The 20,579-nt window shown below is 49.1% G+C and overlaps 1 protein-coding gene across 2 annotated transcripts; it reads left to right on the forward strand.

Annotated features, from left to right (window-relative positions):
• The first annotated feature begins 983 nt into the window (after positions 1–983).
• Positions 984–17,849, forward strand: LOC101158624 (period circadian regulator 2). Of its 2 annotated transcripts, none has more exons than XM_011483049.4 (22): positions 984–1,203; positions 3,616–4,183; positions 5,475–5,567; positions 5,736–5,890; positions 5,998–6,119; positions 6,791–6,992; positions 7,789–7,840; positions 8,594–8,736; positions 9,731–9,809; positions 9,892–9,998; positions 10,105–10,258; positions 10,346–10,454; positions 10,528–10,801; positions 11,786–11,933; positions 12,360–12,487; positions 12,570–12,773; positions 12,849–13,094; positions 13,450–14,492; positions 14,566–14,752; positions 15,030–15,261; positions 15,345–15,495; positions 15,573–17,849. In XM_011483049.4, the coding sequence occupies exons 2-22, from the start codon at positions 3,846–3,848 to the stop codon at positions 15,726–15,728; spliced, it is 4,323 nt and encodes a 1,440-aa protein (XP_011481351.2). In that variant the 5' UTR covers positions 984–1,203; positions 3,616–3,845; the 3' UTR covers positions 15,729–17,849. The 2 variants fall into 2 exon arrangements, with proteins under 2 accessions (XP_011481351.2, XP_020564195.1); XM_020708536.3 differs by having other exon boundaries at positions 1,050–1,199.
• Positions 17,850–20,579: the final 2,730 nt, after the last annotated feature.

Genomic DNA, 20,579 nt, shown 5'->3' on the forward strand with positions numbered 1-20,579 from the left:
TATTTTTTTAGCTGATGTAGTCTGGTTCCCCCGTTGCCGGTCCCCAGCCCGGATAAATGACAGGGTGGTGTCAGGAAGGACGTCCAGCATAAAACTCCCCGCCAGACCATTGAAAGCTGATTCACTGTGACAATCCCCGAAAGGACACAATGGGGCAAAAAAGTAGCTTTTGCCCCATTGTGACACAAACAGAAAAGCCCTGGTGTCAGCGCAGGTTCCAGGGTTTAGAGGGAGAAATGTGTTGTTGTTGTTCTGGTCCGCCCGGGATCAGCTGTGCTCCCAGTCTCCTCCGCAAGGAACAACAAACCCGAAGCAGCCGGGCAGTTTCATTCACAAAAAGAGAAGGGGGTGCAGGCGCACGCGCTGCAGGCAGAGGAAGCTGCAGACGGAGGGGCTGCAGACGGAGGAAGCACCTCATTGGTAGTTGCGGTTTTGTCTGCCTCCGCTGAAAACTCGCTCGGTTCCGTCAGTAACTCGGTTCTGTTCGTTTTTGGGAACAACACTGTTGGTCATCTTTTAAATCAGAAGCGCGTGGGGCCGGTTATGGATGGAGGGAAATAGAAACTGGAAACATGTTTCCTGGAGAGGTCAGACTATCCCTCCCAAAGGTCACGTTTTCCAGTGAATGAAACCCTGGACTGGTTTGTGTCCATAGTCACGCGCTCCGTCTGACATAACGTCACGACCACCTTTGAACGTCGATGCAATATATTATATAGATATGTGTTTCATTGCCACGCGCGTTGTCTTTATGTAATTGCAACATTTGATCAGTTGTTTGGCTCGGTATTACTCCGCGTTGTCGTAACCGGCCGGCTCCAACGCCCCACGGTCCACACAACATGAGATTCCACGTGCGCGGGGAGACTTGTTTATATAAAGCGACGGACAGCCTCCCGGGCCAATCAGACGCCGACGCTGCGATTCCGTAACGTTCTCCATGGAAACCCCTCGCTTTCAGCCAATCGGGTGGCGCTGTGGGAGGAGTCTGAAATGAGGTCGAGCACGGCGCTCGCTGATTGGTCCGTGGCTCCTGACCGGCGAAAGCTGGGAGGGCGCTGCGTCTTACTGTGTCACCCAGTCTGGAGAGCGGCTCCCGTTCAGGAATACCGCGCGTCTCCGGTTAACGTCTTCACCGGCGGCGCTTTCTCCCGGTTTTCGTCGTAGACGAACGCAGAGGCGAATCCTTCACCTGACACGTAGGTAGGTTTTCATTTTCTCCCTCCATTCAGTCTTAAAGCGTGAAAAATAAGTTGCATAACAAAATAGCGAACTGCGCATGCGCGATTTCCCTAAACGCTCTACTTATTGCCCTTTTTCGCCCAAAAGCGCTTCCCTGAACCCCCCCCCCCGGTGCACATACGTGAAACAGACTGACATCGGCTCGTCCAACGAGCCTTTCTGGTGTGAAAAGCGAGCGTTTGGGGGCCACATTTGATGGAAACGGCCACTTTTACATAACTGTGTCAGTGTACCGTGCTGTGGATTGCAGGTCAACGTGTGTGGATTTCTATAGCAGGTCAATGGGAAGTGGGAGGGGCGGATTCCTTTTGCTGAAGTTTGGGGGCTTTATCGTTAGTTTTTATCAGCTGACATTTACGTATGTCATTAATTAGTAAAAAAGAAAGAAAAGTTAAAAGTTTATTTTGTTAGGTTGCGTAGAAAAACTCTGACCTTTCACAAGAAAAGTCGGTTTAACTAGAAAAAAAAGCTTTTCAAGCCTCATTAGCTTTTCTTACACAAACAGAACACACTTTTACTTTAGTAAAAAATGTGTTTTTTTTTAATCTAAAGGCCCACCAAACTAAATAAAAGAACCTCTTCTGCTTTCTCTACCTGTCCAAATGTAACCACAACGCATGTGTATGTGTGTGAGAGGCGAACACACACACACACACACACACACACACATCTAAACAACCTGGAGTGAAGTAGCAGCAGCTGAAGCTGCTATTTGTGTGAAATCACTAAGACGTTTCCTATGTCTCCATTTGCATGCTGAATCTTGCATAACAGCGTGAATGTGCTGCTCTGCAGGCCCGTGTGGTGCTGTATGAAACACAAAGTGTCATGTAACTTCCCTGGTGTGGTCACTTTCAAGGAATCCTCATGTAGACGGTTTTTCCTGATTAAGCAGAAAAACTGTCACTTGTGTTTTTTGTCGTGTTGTGTTTCAAAATCATGACAAAAGTGTATTTTTTCATGCATTGGGAGCAACAGAGTCATGGGCTATAATGTCAGTATTTCAGTGGGAAAGTTCAAGAAGAACGGCAGTGATTGGTGGGAGGCTGCAGGCTTTATGAAACAGATCTGTCAGCGCTGTGCTGATCGCTGCATCCATGTGACTGGAGCAGGGCTTGTGTAATGCCCCAGATCTGTGCCGCCGGGGCCGCCGGGGCCGCCGGCTCTGAGCTCACTTGGAGGCAGAACGGCTCCTGCTGATCTCTGGCTCTTCCCATTCATGCCTGTTTGACGTTTGGAGGGTTTTGAGGAGTGGGTGTGGCTGTTTCTGGTGGAGGTCGTAGAGGTCAGGGTCTCAGGTAAGTCCAGCTTTATGCTATGAACTACCATGACACGGTTTGTTACAGCTGTGAGGGAAAGTTAAAGGAGGTTTTAATCCCATGTTTTAAAATTGGATTCTTCCAAATGGTGGCGCCTGCTTTGAATGTTTCATCCATCTATTGGTGACGGGCTCATCCAGATGTGTGTGTGTGTGTGTGTGCTAAATGTCAGATCCGCCGTGTCCCGTTCCCGGTTGTTCCTGGTGTTTTGCCGTAACCAGGAAGGTGGGTTTGGGAAATCTGGTGGGTTTCTGGCAGAGAAATCAACACAAGTCAAATAAAGAGGCAGCAGGGTGACGGGGGTCAAGATCTACCGGCAAGAAGCTCCTTTCTTCTTCTGGAAGCTCATTGGTGCACAATTTAAAATCCACATGAAGGCGTTTGTGAGACTTTGACATGGCTGATGTCTTTATCTTTGCCACCTCTAGATATGTTATTAATTCATGTGAAAATGAAAAGTGTCCTTTTCTAAAGGTGCAACAGGTCATCAAGCTGTAATCAATGACCTAAGAGGTTGAGAACTGTGGACCTGGGGGTGTCGGCGTGCGATGGGGGGTACAGAGCAGCTGTGAATGAATGAAACCAGCTGCTGCTTGTTTAAATCTTGATTCTTCAATCTGTCACACAGAAAATCCTATGTTTGCTATATTCTTCCAGTTAAATTGTCCAAAGCGTCTGTGCCTGAAGTACCTGAGCGTTCCCGGCTGTTGTCGCCAGCCTGGTAACGTGTTTGTAACCGTGACGCCTCAGCAGTCTCAGCAGCTTCATGTTGTTGATGCTTGTTAAGGATCTGGATCACCGTGGTCAGAGGCTTAACCCCCCCTCAGGGAGGGCAGGCCTGTGTGCTGCTCTTATTATGAAAGCAGGATGGCGGTGTGTGACATCACAGGCCTCTCTGTCCTTTGATTTTTATCGGCGTGCAGAGACAGCCGGCCGTCTGCATCAGGGTGACGCCTGCTGGACTTTTCATGAGGTTTCAGGCTTTTTCTATTCATTGAAAGTGCTCTGAATTATTGCTCTGAGTAATTTCCCTTTTCTCTTCCCTCCCTCCCAGATTGCCCCCCCCTGGTCTTCTGAAGCCTCCTCCTCCTTTGCCTCCCAGGGTCTCACACCTCATGCTTTTGCCATGTAAACAGTTCCCTGATCTGCCACTCTCCGCCTTTGGGGCCGTTTTAATTAGGAGGATCCAAAGCAGAAGCGGTTCTCAGCTCTGTCCGGCAGCCAGCAGCACCGGGACGGAGCGGATTCCAGACTAAGGAAGAGCAGGGCCCTCTTTGTGGCTCTATGAGCCAATTGCAGCGCATGGCCAGCAGTTACGGCAACGCGTGTGGCGGTCAGGGCGGCGTGGAGCTCGACCCTGACCTGGGACTGGCCTCTGAAGGCAGCGACAGCAGCCACGAAAATGCAGCCCTGCTGGGCTCCCCCCACGACGACAGGAAGCGGCAGCGGCCGGCGTTGCACGAGGATGTAGAGATGGGCGGCAGCGGCTCGAGCGGCAGCGGGACCGAATCCCACGGAAACGAGTCGCACGGTAACGAGTCCCACTGCAACGAGTCCGTGGTGAGCTCCAACGGCAACGGAAAGGATTCGGCTCTTCTGGAGTCTTCAGGGAGCAACAAGAGGTGAGCCACTGTCTGTCCGTGCACAGAATCACCTTTTTAGCTCTCCCTGCAGGGGACACGCCGTGTAGGTCAAGGCGGTAAAGGTCACAGAACCCTGAGTCATGTCTGCAGCCAGGAATCCTCACACTGAGGTCATGATCCACACCAAACCCTGTTACCAGGAGGCCTTTAGATCCAGACTCTTCCAGCAGTCAGTCTCATTCATGCTGTTTTATATTTAACTTCAATTAGGATTCAAGTCTGTGCAAAACGGGTTTAAACTGATTCAATTCTTTCTCGTCTTGTTACTTGCAGGACCTTGAATAGCCTTGATTCATCGATTTCTGTACCTTTTTTATTTTTTCACACGGCCCTGGCGTCTGTCTGTCACTCCAACCAGCAGTCTGGAAAAAGGGGATCAACGACTAGAAAGTGTTTTGTTGCATAACTAGTGCTGCTGTGTTTCCTCCTTTGTCCTCATGGGGACGTGGAGAAGAAGAAACCGTGATGACATGTCCTCACTGAGATTCCACAACCCACCTGCTGCAGGTTTATCTGATCATGCCATAGTCTCTGTGGGTAAATGGATCCACTGCCTCCGTCACAACTGCCCTGATGGGTGGAGACGGCCTCCTCAGCACTCGGACGGGTCGACCACTTTCTTCATTAAGCGTCAAAACATTCACAAATACATCTAATGACATGGAAAACAGCATCAAATAGCTGCTTTTTGCACAGGAATGCCGTGACCTTAACGTGTCGTAGGCATGACCACATGCGTCTTCCTAGGAACAAATGCTTGCAGCTTGGTGGTGAAAACGAAGCCTTTTTTTGAGTCCCGGCAGCACAAATGCAGTTTCATGGGAAGCTTTCGTTTGCTCGTCATGTGAGAAGCTGCGCTCGATGAATTCATGTCACCAACACGAGTCGAGAGGAAGCCGTTTGAAAAAGGTAGTCGGTTTGACGGTGAACCTACAGTGGGCGGGGCCAAAGCTGCTCTGCTCCATTCTGATCATCCACTGTCAGACATGCAGATCCATGAAGGCCTTTGGAGAGCATGTAGACACAAGGACTATGGGAAATGGGACTTGGTTGGTTGCACACAGACCCAGCCTCTCATGGCTGTTAGAGCGTCAAGCAGGAAGAAGGTCATAATGGAGCCGCTGTCGCCAAAGACCAGAGTTTCGGTTGGACACCACAGTCCATAGATGCATGTGAAAGCACTTTGTGCCGCTCCACAGCAAGTTCTGGAGTTTTAAAAACATTTCACTCTTTTTCTCAAACAATAAAGGAAAGGTTTTGTGTTTTCCAGCTCCAACTCCCACAGTCCCTCCCCTCCGAGCAGTTCCAACGCCTTCAGCCTGGTCAGCTCCGAGCAGGACAACCCTTCCACCAGCGGCTGCAGGTCAGTGACACGGCCAGACTGGCCTTTTCTAGAAACGTCTGCAGGTTCCCATGGCAGAGGGCGCACGCCTCTTCCTCGCGCTCTGCTTCGGCGTGAACACCGACTGTGTCGTTGCTGGTGAGATGCTGTCATCCTGAAGCACACGTGTCTGCCTCTGACATTCAACAGCAGCGAGCAGTCGGCCAAAGCCAAGACGCAGAAGGAGCTGTTCAAGACCCTCAAGGAGCTGAAGATGCATCTGCCCTCGGAGAAAAGGAACAAGGGCAAGTCCAGCACCGTCAACACGCTCAAGTACGCGCTGCGGTGCATCAAACAGGTCAAAGGTGAGGCCCGGCCGCCGTTAATGTGTCACCTTTCTGAATCCAATGTTTCCTTTGGGAACACAATCTCCAACAGTCCATTGCAACGTTTTCATGCTTCTGTTTGGCAGCCAACGAGGAATACTACCAGATGCTGATGATCAATGACAGTCAGCCTCCGGGGTTCGATGTGTCATCCTACACCATCGAGGAGATCAACACCATCACGTCAGAGTACACCCTCAAAAACACGGTGAGTTTCCCGCTCTGCAGCTCACGGTTAGAAAGCACTTCCTCACCAGTCTCCGGTCACAGCTGGTGTCAAAAGCTGAACAATGGCACCGTCTGCTCTGGGCTCCCCGCCTTCCAGAAGAGTCTCAGGAGGCTTTCTGTTAAAGCTGCCGACTCCCCCAGGGATCAAGCGGATCCGTAGTTGTAGATCAGGAAGGATCCCTTCAGACCGGATCCTGCCCGTTTGGAGGAGGCATGCTCACAAACGGCACATGACCGTTCATGAATCCACCGGGTTCTGATGATAAAAGAACCAGTTTGAATGACAAATCATTCAAAGGCAATGCATTGTGGTCTATCATCTCCAATCTCGTCAGCATCAATGCACACCAGACTTCTGAGCATTTCTAGAGCGTTTCTCCCACAAAATGGCAAACGGTCTACACAGAGCACTTAGTACAGAGTCAGTTTGGACTCAGGCAGTGGAAAAAAACACAAAACCAAGCAAGAAATGTAGAAAAGGTTTGTGAAAAGGGGCTTATTTTTGGTGTGAAGTGAAATCTTTTGAGTCTGCCTCTAGTGGTCATGTGACAGCAGTGTCCTCACGCGCCTCACGAAGCAGTTGAACACACAACTTCGTCATGCTTGCCCAGCAAACATGACTAATGTTGCATGTCTTTGACACTCCTGCAGGACATATTTGCCGTCGCCGTGTCCCTCATCACTGGGAAGATCGTCTACATCTCCGACCAGGCTGCTTCCATCCTGAACTGCAAGAGGGAGGTGTTCAAGAACGCCAAGTTCGTGGAGTTCCTGACGCCGCAGGACGTCAGCGTGTTCTACAGCTTCACCACGCCCTACCGCCTCCCGTCATGGAGCATGTGCACCGGAGCAGGTACGCATGTGGGATGTCTTCACCGTGGATCTGTGGAGCTCCAAATGCCAGCACGTTGCAAAGCCACATGTAGCATGACCCACATCACCTACACACGCACATGTCTCCCCATCCTTAACACGTATTTTATTAACACGCCGAGTCACTCGCCTAAAAACAGAACCCTGGAAGATCAGCTGAATGTGGGATCACATATGGATGCCGACAGAAACTGTGACCAGAGCGGCTCCTTCCATTCAATGTGTTCAGCAAAAGTCTCAAAAGCATTTGGAATGGGCTTTGATCTGAAGGGCAGATAGGAACATTCTTAATTGGAATGAATCCCATGATTGTCTGTGGTTTCTGTTTGTCATTTGACAAAGACTAGATTTAAAAAAATATTGCATCCAATTCAATCATTACACAGTATTGACCAATCAAATCAGTTCATCTTTATTATTTTCTTGTATTTTTCAGACATGAAGCAGTTTGTAATTTAAGAATTTACCATTTTACCTTTGAAAGTTCTGCTTTTGTTGTGTTTAAATCCCTGTTTGTGTGGAAAACTGTAGTTTTAGAACAAAGAGTGGCACAAATAAATGACATGTATTCCAATTGTGTTGAATCAGCTCAGTCAAAGACTTTGTAGAAGATGCTCAGTCCAGCAGAACTTCAGGGTTGTTTTAGTCAGAGTTCCTGGGCTTCCCTCCATCAGACGGGGTTTTAAAACCTTTTCAATACTCCGAACAGGCGGGCGAGCAGAAGCCGGGCCGGCTGAAATGCAGATGCTCACCACAGGTTTTGCTTTCTTGCACAGAGTCGTCCCCCACGGAGTGCATGCAGGAGAAATCCTTCTTTTGTCGCATCAGGTGAGTGATCGCGGCGCATCTTTGAGGTTTTCTACTCACAACACTTCTGATTTCACAAAGCAAAATGACACACTACAATTCGTCACAAAACTAAAAAAATAGCTCACAGCACACAATAACTCACAACACAACACTTTAACTCAAAACGGAACGCAACTTTGTGTTCCGTTTTGAGTAAAACTGTTGTGTTTTGAGTTAATTTTTTTAGTGTTTTGGCTAATTGCAGTGTGTCATTTTGTGTTGCGAAATCTAAAATGTCATTTTTGTGACCCTTCACGGCCACCATAGTTTTCTGCTCAGACAGTCCTCAGCTGGAGGGCAGAATGGCAGAGAAACGTTTTGTCTCCATCTAGTGGCCAGATGAAATATTACCTCTTGTTGATAAATTTAGCAACACCTCAACTTCCTGCCGAGCTCTATTATTATTTATTTATTTATTCATCCATCTACTGTCTTTCATGATAAGAGACCGACATCTCATTATAAAGGCATTCGTAACAGAAAGCCAAAGCTCTGCAGGAGCGTTTAGTCCATTTCCTTGTTCAAAACACTAGAATTTAACAAAGCAACAGTTATTTTTAAACATCCATAAATACACAATAAAAGGGAAGCTAATGCAGAGCTCTTCTCTGACACAAACGGCATCGTTTCGTGAGTTCAAACCCCTTTGGCTAGAAACGTCCAGACAGCTCTGAAATGAAGATGAAACGCACTTTCAGACGTTTGTCTCACGGCGCCGTCTTCCCGTTGCAGCGGTGGGAAGGAGCGCGAGGGGGACCTGCAGTACTACCCTTTCCGCATGACGCCGTACCTGATGAAGGTGCAGGACGCCGAGCTGTCTGAGGAGCAGTTCTGCTGCCTGCTGCTGGCTGAGAGGGTGCACTCCGGCTACGAAGGTGAGCCCCTTTGACCGTGAGGCGCCACAAGGAGGAGGAGAAAGCGTCCAGATGCTGCATTCTGTGTCTCAGCCAAGAGAACGAGAGTCATTGCTGAGTTCAGACGTCAGATGAATCACGGCTTCTTTTAAACCATGCAGCAGCAGCTAGGGGTGTGACGATCACAGCATCACCGCGGTGATCAAAAATCCCAGACCGTCACAGCTCTACCAGCAGCTGCTCTGCTTCTTCCCCACGACATGTGGGTCGGCAGTGGATGCTGTGCCGTGGGGAAAAACACCAACCCCTGCAGCACAAGGCAGAAGACAGGCAGAATATTCGCATGGTGTAGATTTCCAAGAAAGATTCTATTTTTGTGTGATTGACAGGAGGAATTCACTTAGACCGCCCCAAAAAACAACCACTAGAATAATCCAGGGATGACTGATCTGACCTCGTTATCAGAGTCGATTCAGACGCCTTCAGAATCGGATGCTGTGTGCTGATCAGGGACGCTGATGAAACTGTGTTCTATTCTTGTTTTGATCAGCTCTGGGTATTTCCAGCTCATTATTATCAAATCAATGCCTTAGAAGTCTGGATATCATGACCGCATCACGACATTTAGTATCCGTGAAGTGCAGCAGAAAACAACCCTATTTAGAGCAAGAAGCACACAGTTATCAGGATATTCACAGACTCAATAAGTTCATGTTTAAACTGACAGCAAGTGTGTCTATTGGGTTGTTTTAATGCCATCAACGACCTACAAAGGCTGATCAATAGAAAAAAGATATGAGACGGCTGCTGAGGGACCGTCTGCAAAGTTTAAGCCTCAGGAAAAGGTCATTAAAAAAACAGAACTAATAAATGGTTACATTAATATGAGCCTCATCATTATAGTTTTGTTTTTCATTTTTAATGGTCCAAAAAGATCAGAAGGTCTGGAGATGCTTTAAAAAGCTGCTTGGTTTGGATGTTTCATCTGCAAATATGTCTTCCGTGTCCCTTTCAGCCCCCAGAATACCCCCGGACAAAAGGATCTTCACCACCACACACACCCCCAACTGTGTGTTCCAGGATGTGGATGAGAGGTGGGTTCTCTGGCTGCTTTCTCTGCCGCTGTGACGTGCGCTGTTGCCGTTCGATGACGCCTTGCTCTGGTTTCTCCAAAAGGGCCGTGCCTCTGTTGGGCTACCTCCCCCAGGACCTGATTGGGACACCGGTGCTTCTCAACCTGCACCCGAGCGACCGCCCCCTGATGCTGGCCGTACATCGCAAGAGTAAGGAGCCTTTGCTGAAACCAGCCAGAGTGTTGCATTCAAGAGCTTCAGGATCCTTCTGGGCTTCCTGGGAGACTCACCGCCGCTGCTTCTTCTCCTTCCATAGTTCTGCAGTACGCTGGTCAGGCGTTCGACCACTCTTCCATCCGCTTCTGTGCGAGAAACGGCGAATACATCACCATCGACACCAGCTGGTCCAGCTTTGTCAACCCCTGGAGCCGCAAGGTCTCCTTTGTTATCGGCAGGCACAAAGTGCGCATGTGAGTATTTCCCTGCTTGTGCTTCGGCTTTGCCCACTTTGCTCTGGCTCTGAACGGGATGAGTGACGGCGCTCGACCTGCTTTCAGGGGACCCGTCAACGAAGATGTTTTTGCAGCTCCGGCTTTCCACGAAGGGAAGATGATGGATTCCGACATCCAAGAAATAAGCGAGCAGATCCACAGACTGTTACTTCAGGTGAGCTGGGCAGCCTTTACGACCAGACCCTGAAGACGTTTGGCGTTTAACACCACGTTTGTTTTCTCTGCAGCCGGTTCACAACATGGGCTCCAGCGGCTACGGAAGCCTCGGCAGCAACGGTTCTCATGAGCAGCAGGTGAGCATCAGCTCGTCCAGCGAAAGCAACGGCAACCTCCCAGCGGCAAACGCAGCAGAGGAGACGTGCAAGACCAAGCCCTCCAGGACGTTCCAAGAGATCTGCAAAGGAGTCCACATGCTGAAGAACCAGGACGCGCAGGTCGGCCTGCACTCCTCCTCATGCTCAGCGTGGCCGTCCAGACACGACCAGAGAAAAGCAGCAGACAGTGAGTTCCTTCCCTCTTTTGTTTTCACTTTTATCATTAGTTTTTGTTCACACTGGCAGCAGCTGAAAACCATTGACTGTAGATGAGACCTGGACTGGGTGAGCGTGACGTCATCCATAGAAAACGGTTTACTTCTGGCAGTGTTTTGTGGTATGGATGTCGCCATGTTGGAGCCAGATGGAGTCAGTAGCAGTGATGGGTCCGAGTTGGTCTGAGCCAGAGGTGGGCACTGAGGGCCGCATTCCTGCATGTTTTCCAGCATACCCTGCTCTGGCATGTTCTAATTGGCTGGACACACCTGAACCAGGTAATCAGACATGAGTAGGGCAAGACTATCTGGAAATCATGCAGACACACCGGCCCTCGAGGCCTGGAATTGCCCACCCCTGGTCTGAGCCTTTCTTTGGATGGAAACCACTCTCACCAATCAGGAGTGAGCTTTTTGGAAGGCCACACCCCTTCCACTAAAAGCCGGCTCAGGAGAATCCATCAGTCAAATTTTTTGAGCATTTACCGCGAAACCACATGACCACAGACCACGGATTGGTCAGTTTATGACCCGAAGAACTCAAAATGACAAAATTGTATTATTAGAAGATGTAAAAAAAGGCGTCTGATCCAGAACAGCTCTCCTGACCAATAGAATGATTGAGGAACAGCTGATTGTTTCTCTATAAAAGTCTGTGGGGTTTTGGCTTCTTGGAGCCAGCAGGTACTTCCTGTTTGCAACGCCAGGGGGAGGGGTCACTCAGTCCACTTCTCATATACAGTCAATGGTCAAAACTGTTGTTGAAATCATGTCTTGAAAATGGATGTAAAAGAATCCAAATGTATTTGCAATTCTGAGTCTGCTACTTGCTCTTTTGATGGGAAGCAAAGACAAAGTTCAGCAGAAAAATGTCTTCTGGGCTCAAAAGGACCAAATTCTTTAGGGGGTTCTGAAAAGCGTCTAACGTTTCTTCTCTCTCTGTTCGCCTGGAGCAGCTCAGAAACACTGTGCGGTTCGCACGAGGGACTCGTCCCCCCCCGTCCACGTCAGAGACGGCCCTGCAGCCAGCATGGAGGACTTTGCCTGCAAAGACCAGAGCGTCTGCTCGTACCAGCAGATCAGCTGCCTGGACAGCGTCATCAGGTAAAGAGATGACACAACCTAGAATGTCATGAGAGGAAAGGCCCGCTCCAGTCAGAACCGTCTTTCTAACTCATTTTGCTCATGAGGGAGGACATTTATAAAGAAAATTAAGATTAAAACGGCAGTTTTTTGAGTCGGGAGCAGACAAACGATGCTGTTTGAGAAAGATCGCAACAGAGCTTTCAGCAATGGGAAAGGGAAGGGCGGTGGGGTTGCTTGTGGGTTGATATGAGACATAAAAGCGTTCTGGGGTTGCTAATGGTCACGCCCACAATTTCTAATAAACTCCTGCAGAAACTATGTGCTAGAAAACGACAGGATTTTGATTTAACGGCATTGTCGTCACTAAAAGCCCACAGGGGACACTGAAAACAGATCAGAGGATGACTGGAGAGGATATTCAGACCTTTTTGGTTTTATTCAAAGGTATCTGGAGAGTTGCAACATCCCTATTACAGTGAAACGGAAGTACCAGTTCTCCTCCAACACCACCTCCTCCAACTCTGACGATGACAAGAAGGGCTCAGAGGACGGCATGCAGGGCGCCCACCCAGGTACGCCGGACCGCCGTGCTTCCTGTCCCTGCATGGGCGCTGAGATGTGCTGACATGAAGCAACGATTCTCTCCACCCCCAGATCCTCTGCTAGACACGCAGTCAGGCCTGTCCAACCTGAAGGCACCTAAGAAACCTCCATCCGGGGCAGCTCCTGTGGTGGGGGGCACGCTGGCTCCCCTGACGCTGCCTAGCAAGGCTGAAAGCGTGGTGTCCATCACGTCACAGTGCAGCTACAGCAGCACCATCGTGCACGTGGGCGACAAAAAGCCTCAGCCGGAGTCAGGTGAGGTCCTGACAGAGTGACAAACACCACTGAGTGTGTTGTTCTTTGACATCACAGCGTGCTTTTGTGTCGCAGAGATCATCGAGGACGTTGCAGAGAGCCCCGCGCCTCCCGCTGCCCCCGTCAGCGTGGTGTCCCCCCCCAGCCAAGAGAAGGAGGCCTACAAAAGGCTGGGCTTGACGAAGCAGGTGCTGGCCGCACACACCCAGAAGGAGGAGCAGGCCTTCCTGAACCGCTGCCGAGAGCTGCGCAGCGCCAGGAGCCTCCAGAGGGAAGGCTCCTCCCACCTGCACCGACAGAGGAGTCCGGCCAACGCTGCAGGTACTGCCGGCACCGCCAAAGCGGTTGACACTCCAGAGCGGCTCACTCATGGGCCAGAAAACAGCTCGTCTTACGACTTTGCCCCGCCCACTGTAGTTTCTGCGTCACATATACGATCTTTCCAAACTGCATTTTTTTTTGTCTGCTCCTGATTTACAACGATTTGCATAAAAAAATACTCAGAAGTGCAATTTAGAGTTAAATCATCTTTAATATATGTCCTCCGTCACGATGAAGATGCCTCATGTTCAATCCACCAAAACACAATTATCATTGGAGGGGGTCTGTCTGTGGGTCTGACTACTAGCAGTTGCCTAAACTAACTTTCCGTCATCTTTTCCTCCCCTCAACCCAGAAACATCTGGATTTCGAGGCGCTGCCAAACAAAGCATCACCAAGCCTGAAACTGCAACCACCACCAAGAAAGGCAACTACCGCAACCGCAAGTCCAAGAAGCCCCGAATGAAGCATCCCGACTCATCCGACAGCGCCGTGTCCAACCGCAGACCTCGTCCCCCTCTCCAGGGTCTCAACCAGACCTCATGGTCCCCGTCTGAGGCCTCTCAGTCCGCCTTCAGCGTCTCCTACCCCACCATGGTTCCCGCATACCCGCTCTACCCCCCAACACCCGCCGCCCCAACTCAGGCCCCCCGCCCTGACCCGTCTCTTCCCGCCGGCTTTGGGGAAGTGCCAAACACCCAGGTTCCGGCTCCAGCAGCCCCCTTCCCGACCCCCATTGTGACGCCCGTCGTTGCTCTGGTGCTGCCAAACTACCTCTTCCCTCAAATAGGACAGTTGGGTCAGATGGGATCTGCCCCGAGACCCGCTTTCTTCACAGAGCAGACCCAGCCCGCATACTCTGCCCCGCAGCCCTTTCCCGCCTCGCAGCCAGCCTACGCCCTGCAAACACAGCCCCCCTTCAGCAGCCAGGAGCCCTATCCTGTGCAAACGGCCTTCTCCCCCCCCCCCTTCACCGCCCAGCAGCCCTTCCAGGGCCCTCAGGCTGCCTACACTACCCAGCAGCCCTTTGCGCCCCAGCCATCTTTCGCCGTGCAAACTCAGTTTGTGGCTCAGGCCCCGTTCCCGCCTCAACCCTTCCCCTACGCCATGGCTCCAGAACTCCCCAAAGCTCCTGCTGTGGAGCCCAGAGAAGGCGCCGCGTCCCGCTCCTCCACCCCGGCCTCCGGAGCACGAGAGCCCACCACGTCACCGCCGCTCTTTGAGTCCCGCTGCAGTTCTCCCCTGCAGCTCAACCTGCTGATCATGGAGGAGGGCCAGCGCTCAGTGGAACGGCAGGACAACACGGCGCCCCCTGCTGGAGGCCAGGCCGGCACTGCAGCCGGCGCCTCATATATGGGAAAGAACGGAGGCGCCGCCAAGGCCGACGATCCCCAACAGGTGAGACCTGCAGTGGGATTCACAGACACTCTGTGGGGGCGCAGCAGCACATTTACCCCCGGCTGCCTTTCAGGTGGAGTCTCCATGCGATGGTGCGCACAGTGACGATAAATCCTCGTCCTGTGACCTCCTGGACCTCCTGCTGCAGAAACAGGAGGACTCTCACTCTGGCACCGGATCGGCCACCTCTGGCTCCATGGGCTCTGGATCCGGCTCCGGCTGCCAAACCTCTGCCAGCGAAGCATCTGCCAGCCAAACAGGTCAGCTGAGAATTCAGTGGATCATCACAAGAGAAAACGTCACATTTTCCCAAGATTTAAATGCATTTTGTGCCTCTTAAACGTGATGTACTCTGTAAACAAAACCACGTTTCTGGGCATGCTCAGTAGCTAATGTGTGCAGGTTAAAAATAAGCTCAGAAGTCCTTCATGAGGACGGAACAAAGCAGTTTTTAGGTGGTTTAAACATTTCCTTGGGTAAATATAGAAAAGTCTTCTTTTAAGCTGATGACGTTTTCTTTACCGTGACTGCATGCAGGGAGCAGCAACACCAGCAAGTACTTTGGCAGCGTCGACTCCCTGGAGCATGATCCCAACGGGAAAGCCAAAATGAGGGGAGAAGGAGCCTCCGGATGCACCAAGTCACAGGTCAAAGCCGCAGCCCATGAAGAGGGGGAGCATTTCATCAAATGTGTCCTGCAAGAGCCGCTCTGGCTGCTGATGGCCAACGCAGATGAGAAGGTCATGATGACGTACCAGATGCCGTCCAGGTGAGCTGGAACGCTTCCTTTTCTGTTTTACATCTGATGTGGGGTCACTCATAGCCCTCTGCGTCGCCCCCTCTAACCCCCAGAGACATCCAGAGGGTTCTGCGAGAAGATAAGGAGCAGCTGAGGCAGATGCAGAAAAGCCAGCCTCACTTCACCTCAGACCAGCGGCGGGAGCTGGTGGAGGAGCATCCCTGGATGAGGAGGGGGGGTCTGCCTGCAGCCATCAATGTGAAGGTGAGCATCACACGGACGGACGCTGACCAGCCTTGTAGCTCCAGAGCACAGACTGAGCGCGGTGTGTTTTTCCTCAGGAGTGTGTGTACTGTGAAGATGTAGCCGCTGCTCCTCTAGAAGAGGACCTGCCAGACATGGACATGGGCGAGCTGACTGAGGATCTGAGCAGAGAGGGTCGCAGCTCCCACAGCCAATCAGCAGAGACTCCACCCCAGCCGGACTCTGGCTCCTGAACCAGCAGGCGGACCCACTCACCCGGGCGGAGCTTGTTGGGATTCCTGCCGGCAGACACTCGTGTGTCATCCCCACAGAAAGACAATGGAAGCCGGTGTTGATAGATGTACGCACACGTGTGTTGGTGTGTGTGTGAGGCTGGTGGAGCGTCTGCCGCCACTCGTGGGGTTCTCCGGGACGATCCAGTTGTGTTTACGAGGGGTCCCGTAGGAAAACCCCCCATGTGGCGTTTTAAACACCTTTTACCGCCACTTTTTAACTTCTGCTCCAAGAGAGCCGTTATTCCAGAACAGGCCCAGCTCAACAGTCATGTGCCCCTTGAATTAGTTTTTTAAGAGTTTTATTTTTACAAAAAAAAAAAAAAAAAAAGGTTGTGATAAAAATGTTCCTATCAGGCTGTCTGGGATCATTGTTTTTTCTTTTTATTTGTATGTATTTGATTCCCTGCAGCCTTCAAAGCTGCTGCTTTCCCCCTACATGTATGACAGAGAGCCCAAAGGCAGGTGCTTACACGCGTGTGTCATGAATGCATTTGCATGTCACTGTTATCTGTGGGGTTTTGAGGCTCACAGCAGTGTCTGCATTTAAAGTCCTTTAAACTGGACGATGACCTCAGTGGCGACAATCTCATAATCTTTCCTTAAAGTATATTATTTATTGTTTTTTGCTAATGTTTGCAGAGTACACTTCAACTTCAAGCCAAAAGAGCAGAGCTATAGGATAATATATGAACACTTTATGAACTCGGACAGAAAGCATTGTACTTCTTAAAGGGGGGCAAAGCCCCGCCCCTTCATTTCTGCATATGACGTGTAGTCAAGCCTCCACTTAAAACGGCACAGGTGCTATTAAAAAAGTGGGAATCACAAAAGGTTACGGAGCTTTTCTAGTGTTTTTCTAAAGACTGTCAGGATCTTTAAAATGATGCCCATAAAGATTGTGTTGGCTGAGATTGGAGGCTCAGAGCCGTAGAACCGTGGGAACAGACGTGCACCTTTGCTCAGTGACAACTTTCATGATACAAGTTCCATTTATTGCAGATTTTAACGAATAGTCTTTATATCCTTGTTCTGACAGACTGAGGCAGCACTACATCCCCCATCATGCAGAGCTGCAGGGTTTCCATTGCACCTTGTGGTTGCTCTCTTCAAAAGTTGCTGCTTTGCAGCCCTATTGTTATTCAATGAGTCAGCAGCTTTGAAGCGGTTTCTGGCTGTTTGTGTGTTTGTTGTGGCTCAGCGGCGTGCAGGAGTCTGCAGCAAACCAGAGGAAACTCCCAACCATAGGTGTAGCAAAACGGGGATCTGTGACGGCAGGTTTAGCCCAGAAGAGGGTCAACGGGGTTCATGAAAGCCCCCCTTTCACCAAGTATTAACCCCACTGTGACCCACTCCAGGACCTAGAACAATGCAGAAAAACCAGAGCTTGTGAATGTTACACAAGCTGGACCAAGAGCATCTCCCTGCCTTCATGTTTCATTTCCAGTCTCGTCAGAACGTTTTTGTAATTATTCTATTTTTCTATGTGTCTCCTCGTGTGTGTTTTAATGTAATTTTTTGGGGGGGGGCGAAGCCCACCTCTGCTGTTTCCAGGCCTGGTTACTGCAGGCCGGGTGTGAGGGTGGAGCAGAACAGAAACTGAAATGCACCCTGGGAGTCGTGATGTAGACTGTCACATTCCCCTCTGCCTGCTCCCCAACTCTACGCCCAAATGCACAGGAAGTCCAGGCATCCATGAGCGCCTTTAGCAACCGAACTCTATCTCTGTCTTTTGCCCGTTGTGGGCGGGACGTCTGGAAGGGGCCTCCGTTTTGAACCTGCGTATAAACTTAGGAAGGCCAGTATGTCGGTGAAATGTTTGAAGAACAACGCGCTTTGGTGCGTCCAAGCATAAGAGAAAAACACTTTTGAATGACTTGCACACTAGTCGCCTTTTAGAGACTCCCTGATCTGTACAAGAGCAGTCAGCACTGACACACCATGCTGTTGATAGTCATGTACATTTGTCTCATTGCCACTGTATGTTATATATACCAGCACATTTTGTGCTGTTTTGTAGCTGAGATGTGTGGTTTGTAACTTTGAAGCAAAGCTGTAATAAAACTACAGCGAAATAACCGACTCATTGATTTCATGTCATGTGATGAAGTGCAAATCTCACCAAGTCATCACTCCATGCTCAAACACAACGACAATTAAAGAATAAATACTAAAGACACAAGATGACATTCTAGAAATAAACACAGAAACCAAAAAAAATTAACTAAATAACAATAAAACATTTTGGGGGAAAAACACAATTAGAATTACAATTAGAGACAAGAAAAAGTAGGTACTAAGGGTCATTGCTGATTGGATGGTGACTTTGTCTTTTATTATTTTATTTCTAACTTGTCCTGTCCAACAGCTGAGCAAGCAGATCAGAGCTGAAGGCCTCTTCTGTTGGACAGACTTTACTGTTACAATCAGGTTTATGGATCTTCAGACAAACAGAGTTTATTTGGATAAACCCCTTTTGTATTTGAGGCTAAGCTTTATTTATAATTATTATATTTCTATGCATTCCTTGTTGGACCGGACGGAAGAAATAAACAGAGAGAGAGAGAAGGATGTTGGAATTAGGGAGGGGGGGGGGGGGGGGGTTCAATAATACAGAATAAAAACACAAGTGTTTCATAAGTAAATTTCAGGACTTAGTTCTCACAGACACACACCAACACATAGTCTGCACACAACTATTTACAGGTTTTGAGTGTTTTCATACCTTCATGATGGAAGATTTAGCTCACTAGAATTCTGCACACAGACAGACACACACTAGATCTGCATAAGCAATATTCTAGAAGAGGGGGGTAAAGACTACCCATGCCCATATTGGTGCAAAAGTGAACAAGCAGGTGGGTTGAATGAATGTGAGCTTCTTTTGGGAGTTCTTGGATGCCGATCCAGGCAGGCATTGTAAAGAGGTTTAAACATGAGTCAGCACTTTTAATTTCCAGTCTGAATTCTTATTTGGAAGAAATTCCACAATTTGGCTTATTTTACGATGAAATTAAAAAGCCACAAACAAGAATGTTTATGTTTAGATTTGAAGATGAACAATTAATCTTCATATTCCTGTGCATGAAGGCAAATGACTCAGAGATAATCTAAAATTCAATTTATTGTTCCCATATTACACAAATTATTTGGTTAAGAATTTAGAAGCAGATTAGAGAAGATTTAACCCATTATCTGATTTGATCATAAAATGCTGCAATGTTATTGACACTGAAACGATAGTGAACTATCCAGGATGACACCCAGACTCTTCACCTGCGGGGGGGGGGCGGCAGAAGATAAGTCGATGGAAAGAGTCAGATCTGGAACCAACGACCAATTTGATTCCAAAAGGAACTTTTGTTCATCCAGCTACGTATTCATACTTTTCTAATGGACAACTTTATAATATCAGCTTTTATCAAATGTGTCCTTTTTCAGTTATAATCAATTAAAGGACATTTCCACAGAATCCATTTTATTCAAAAACACGCATTTCTTCACAAAGCTCCAAGTTTCATCTTCCAAATCTGCAAAACTGCTGCATGAAAGTGAAAACCTCAACATTCCATTTGTTCAACTGTGTATGAACGCTCACTGCCTTCATTCAAATTGCCCAACTCTTTGAAGTTGCAGTAGTTTTTGTTCTGGATTTTTGGGGGGTGGGGTTGTAAACAGGTCTAAGTGGGTTTCTTTACACTCTTTTGTATTTTCATATTCTTTCTTCATGTAGAGTTGTAGATGGATTTACATTTTAAATGCACATCTTTGCATTTATCCTGTAACATCTCTTTTTTTCTATAGATTTTTCTGCCCACTTTAACCCTTGTGCTATCTTAGATGACCCCCCCCCCCCCTTCCATTGACGTGTTCTCCCTACCATGACAAAGGTGGATAAAGGTGGAAAGATTTCATGTAATCCATGGACACCAGTGAAGATCACAAATCATTGAAGAAAAAAGGTTCAGAGCACTGTCTAGTGGGTCTAGATGACCCCACTCCCAACGTTAAAGTGCCTAGGATAGCACAAGGGTTAAAGAGGACTGCCCCTGCATCTCATTCTGCATATCTAATGCTTTCTATTCCACTCTATTCTAAACTCACGTTTTTCTTATGGGCAGAGGAAATGGTCCTATTTGGGTTTGCTGTGATTCTTACACTTTGAACTGGAACAAAGAGCAACGCGTTGGTCGGTCGGTCGCTCCACGGCTGTTGCTGTCCTGAGAGGGGACTGTTCCCTCGGCCACAGACGGTTGAAAAGCCCCCGAGGACGACCAGGCTCCCCCGGGGATCCGTTTCAGCACCAGATGCTCTCCTCTGCCGTTGGCTTTCTTGGACCAACTGTTGCACTGCAGTGACCTGTGACCTCAGAATTCATTTGCTCTGTCACAAACTCACAGATTTAGGTCAGCGAGTGTCTGACGTCTGCTTTCCCTTTCTAAAGCTGAATTTGTCCAGTCTGTCCTTTTCAACCAGCAGATTGAGCAACAAGGATTTCTCACGGTTATTTGTTGAGGTTTGCTCGCGTACTGACTTTGTTTGGATTTCTAAAATGTAATGTTAATAAAATGCTTTGTTCATTGTCAGAGTGTGAATGTGTGTGTGCTTCAGGACTTAAGGTAAAAAAGTGTTGTATGGTTAGGCCTGCATGCCATGTACCGTTTGTCTCTGTTTGGGAGGAGCACCAACAGCAGCACGAGCTTCTCCACGGTGGTTCTAGACTCCACCTGCTGATCACTTCCTGAGGGCCTCAGTGATTGGTTGACAGGACATGAATTTACGCCCAAGTTCCGACCTTTCCCTGGAGGATTC

The sequence above is a fragment of the Oryzias latipes genome, chromosome 13 (genome assembly GCF_053564925.1).
Source record: "Oryzias latipes strain Hd-rR chromosome 13, Olatipes_Hd-rR_3.1".
Taxonomy (NCBI): Eukaryota; Metazoa; Chordata; class Actinopteri; order Beloniformes; family Adrianichthyidae; genus Oryzias; species Oryzias latipes.

Coding starts and splice junctions, on each gene's coding strand:
- LOC101158624 (XM_011483049.4), top strand. CDS start 3,846: ATGAGCCAATTGCAGCGCATGGCCAGCAGTTACGGCAACGCGTGTGGC. Junction 5,568..5,735: donor CCTTCCACCAGCGGCTGCAG/GTCAGTGACACG, acceptor GACATTCAACAG/CAGCGAGCAGTCGGCCAAAG. Junction 7,841..8,593: donor TCCTTCTTTTGTCGCATCAG/GTGAGTGATCGC, acceptor TTCCCGTTGCAG/CGGTGGGAAGGAGCGCGAGG.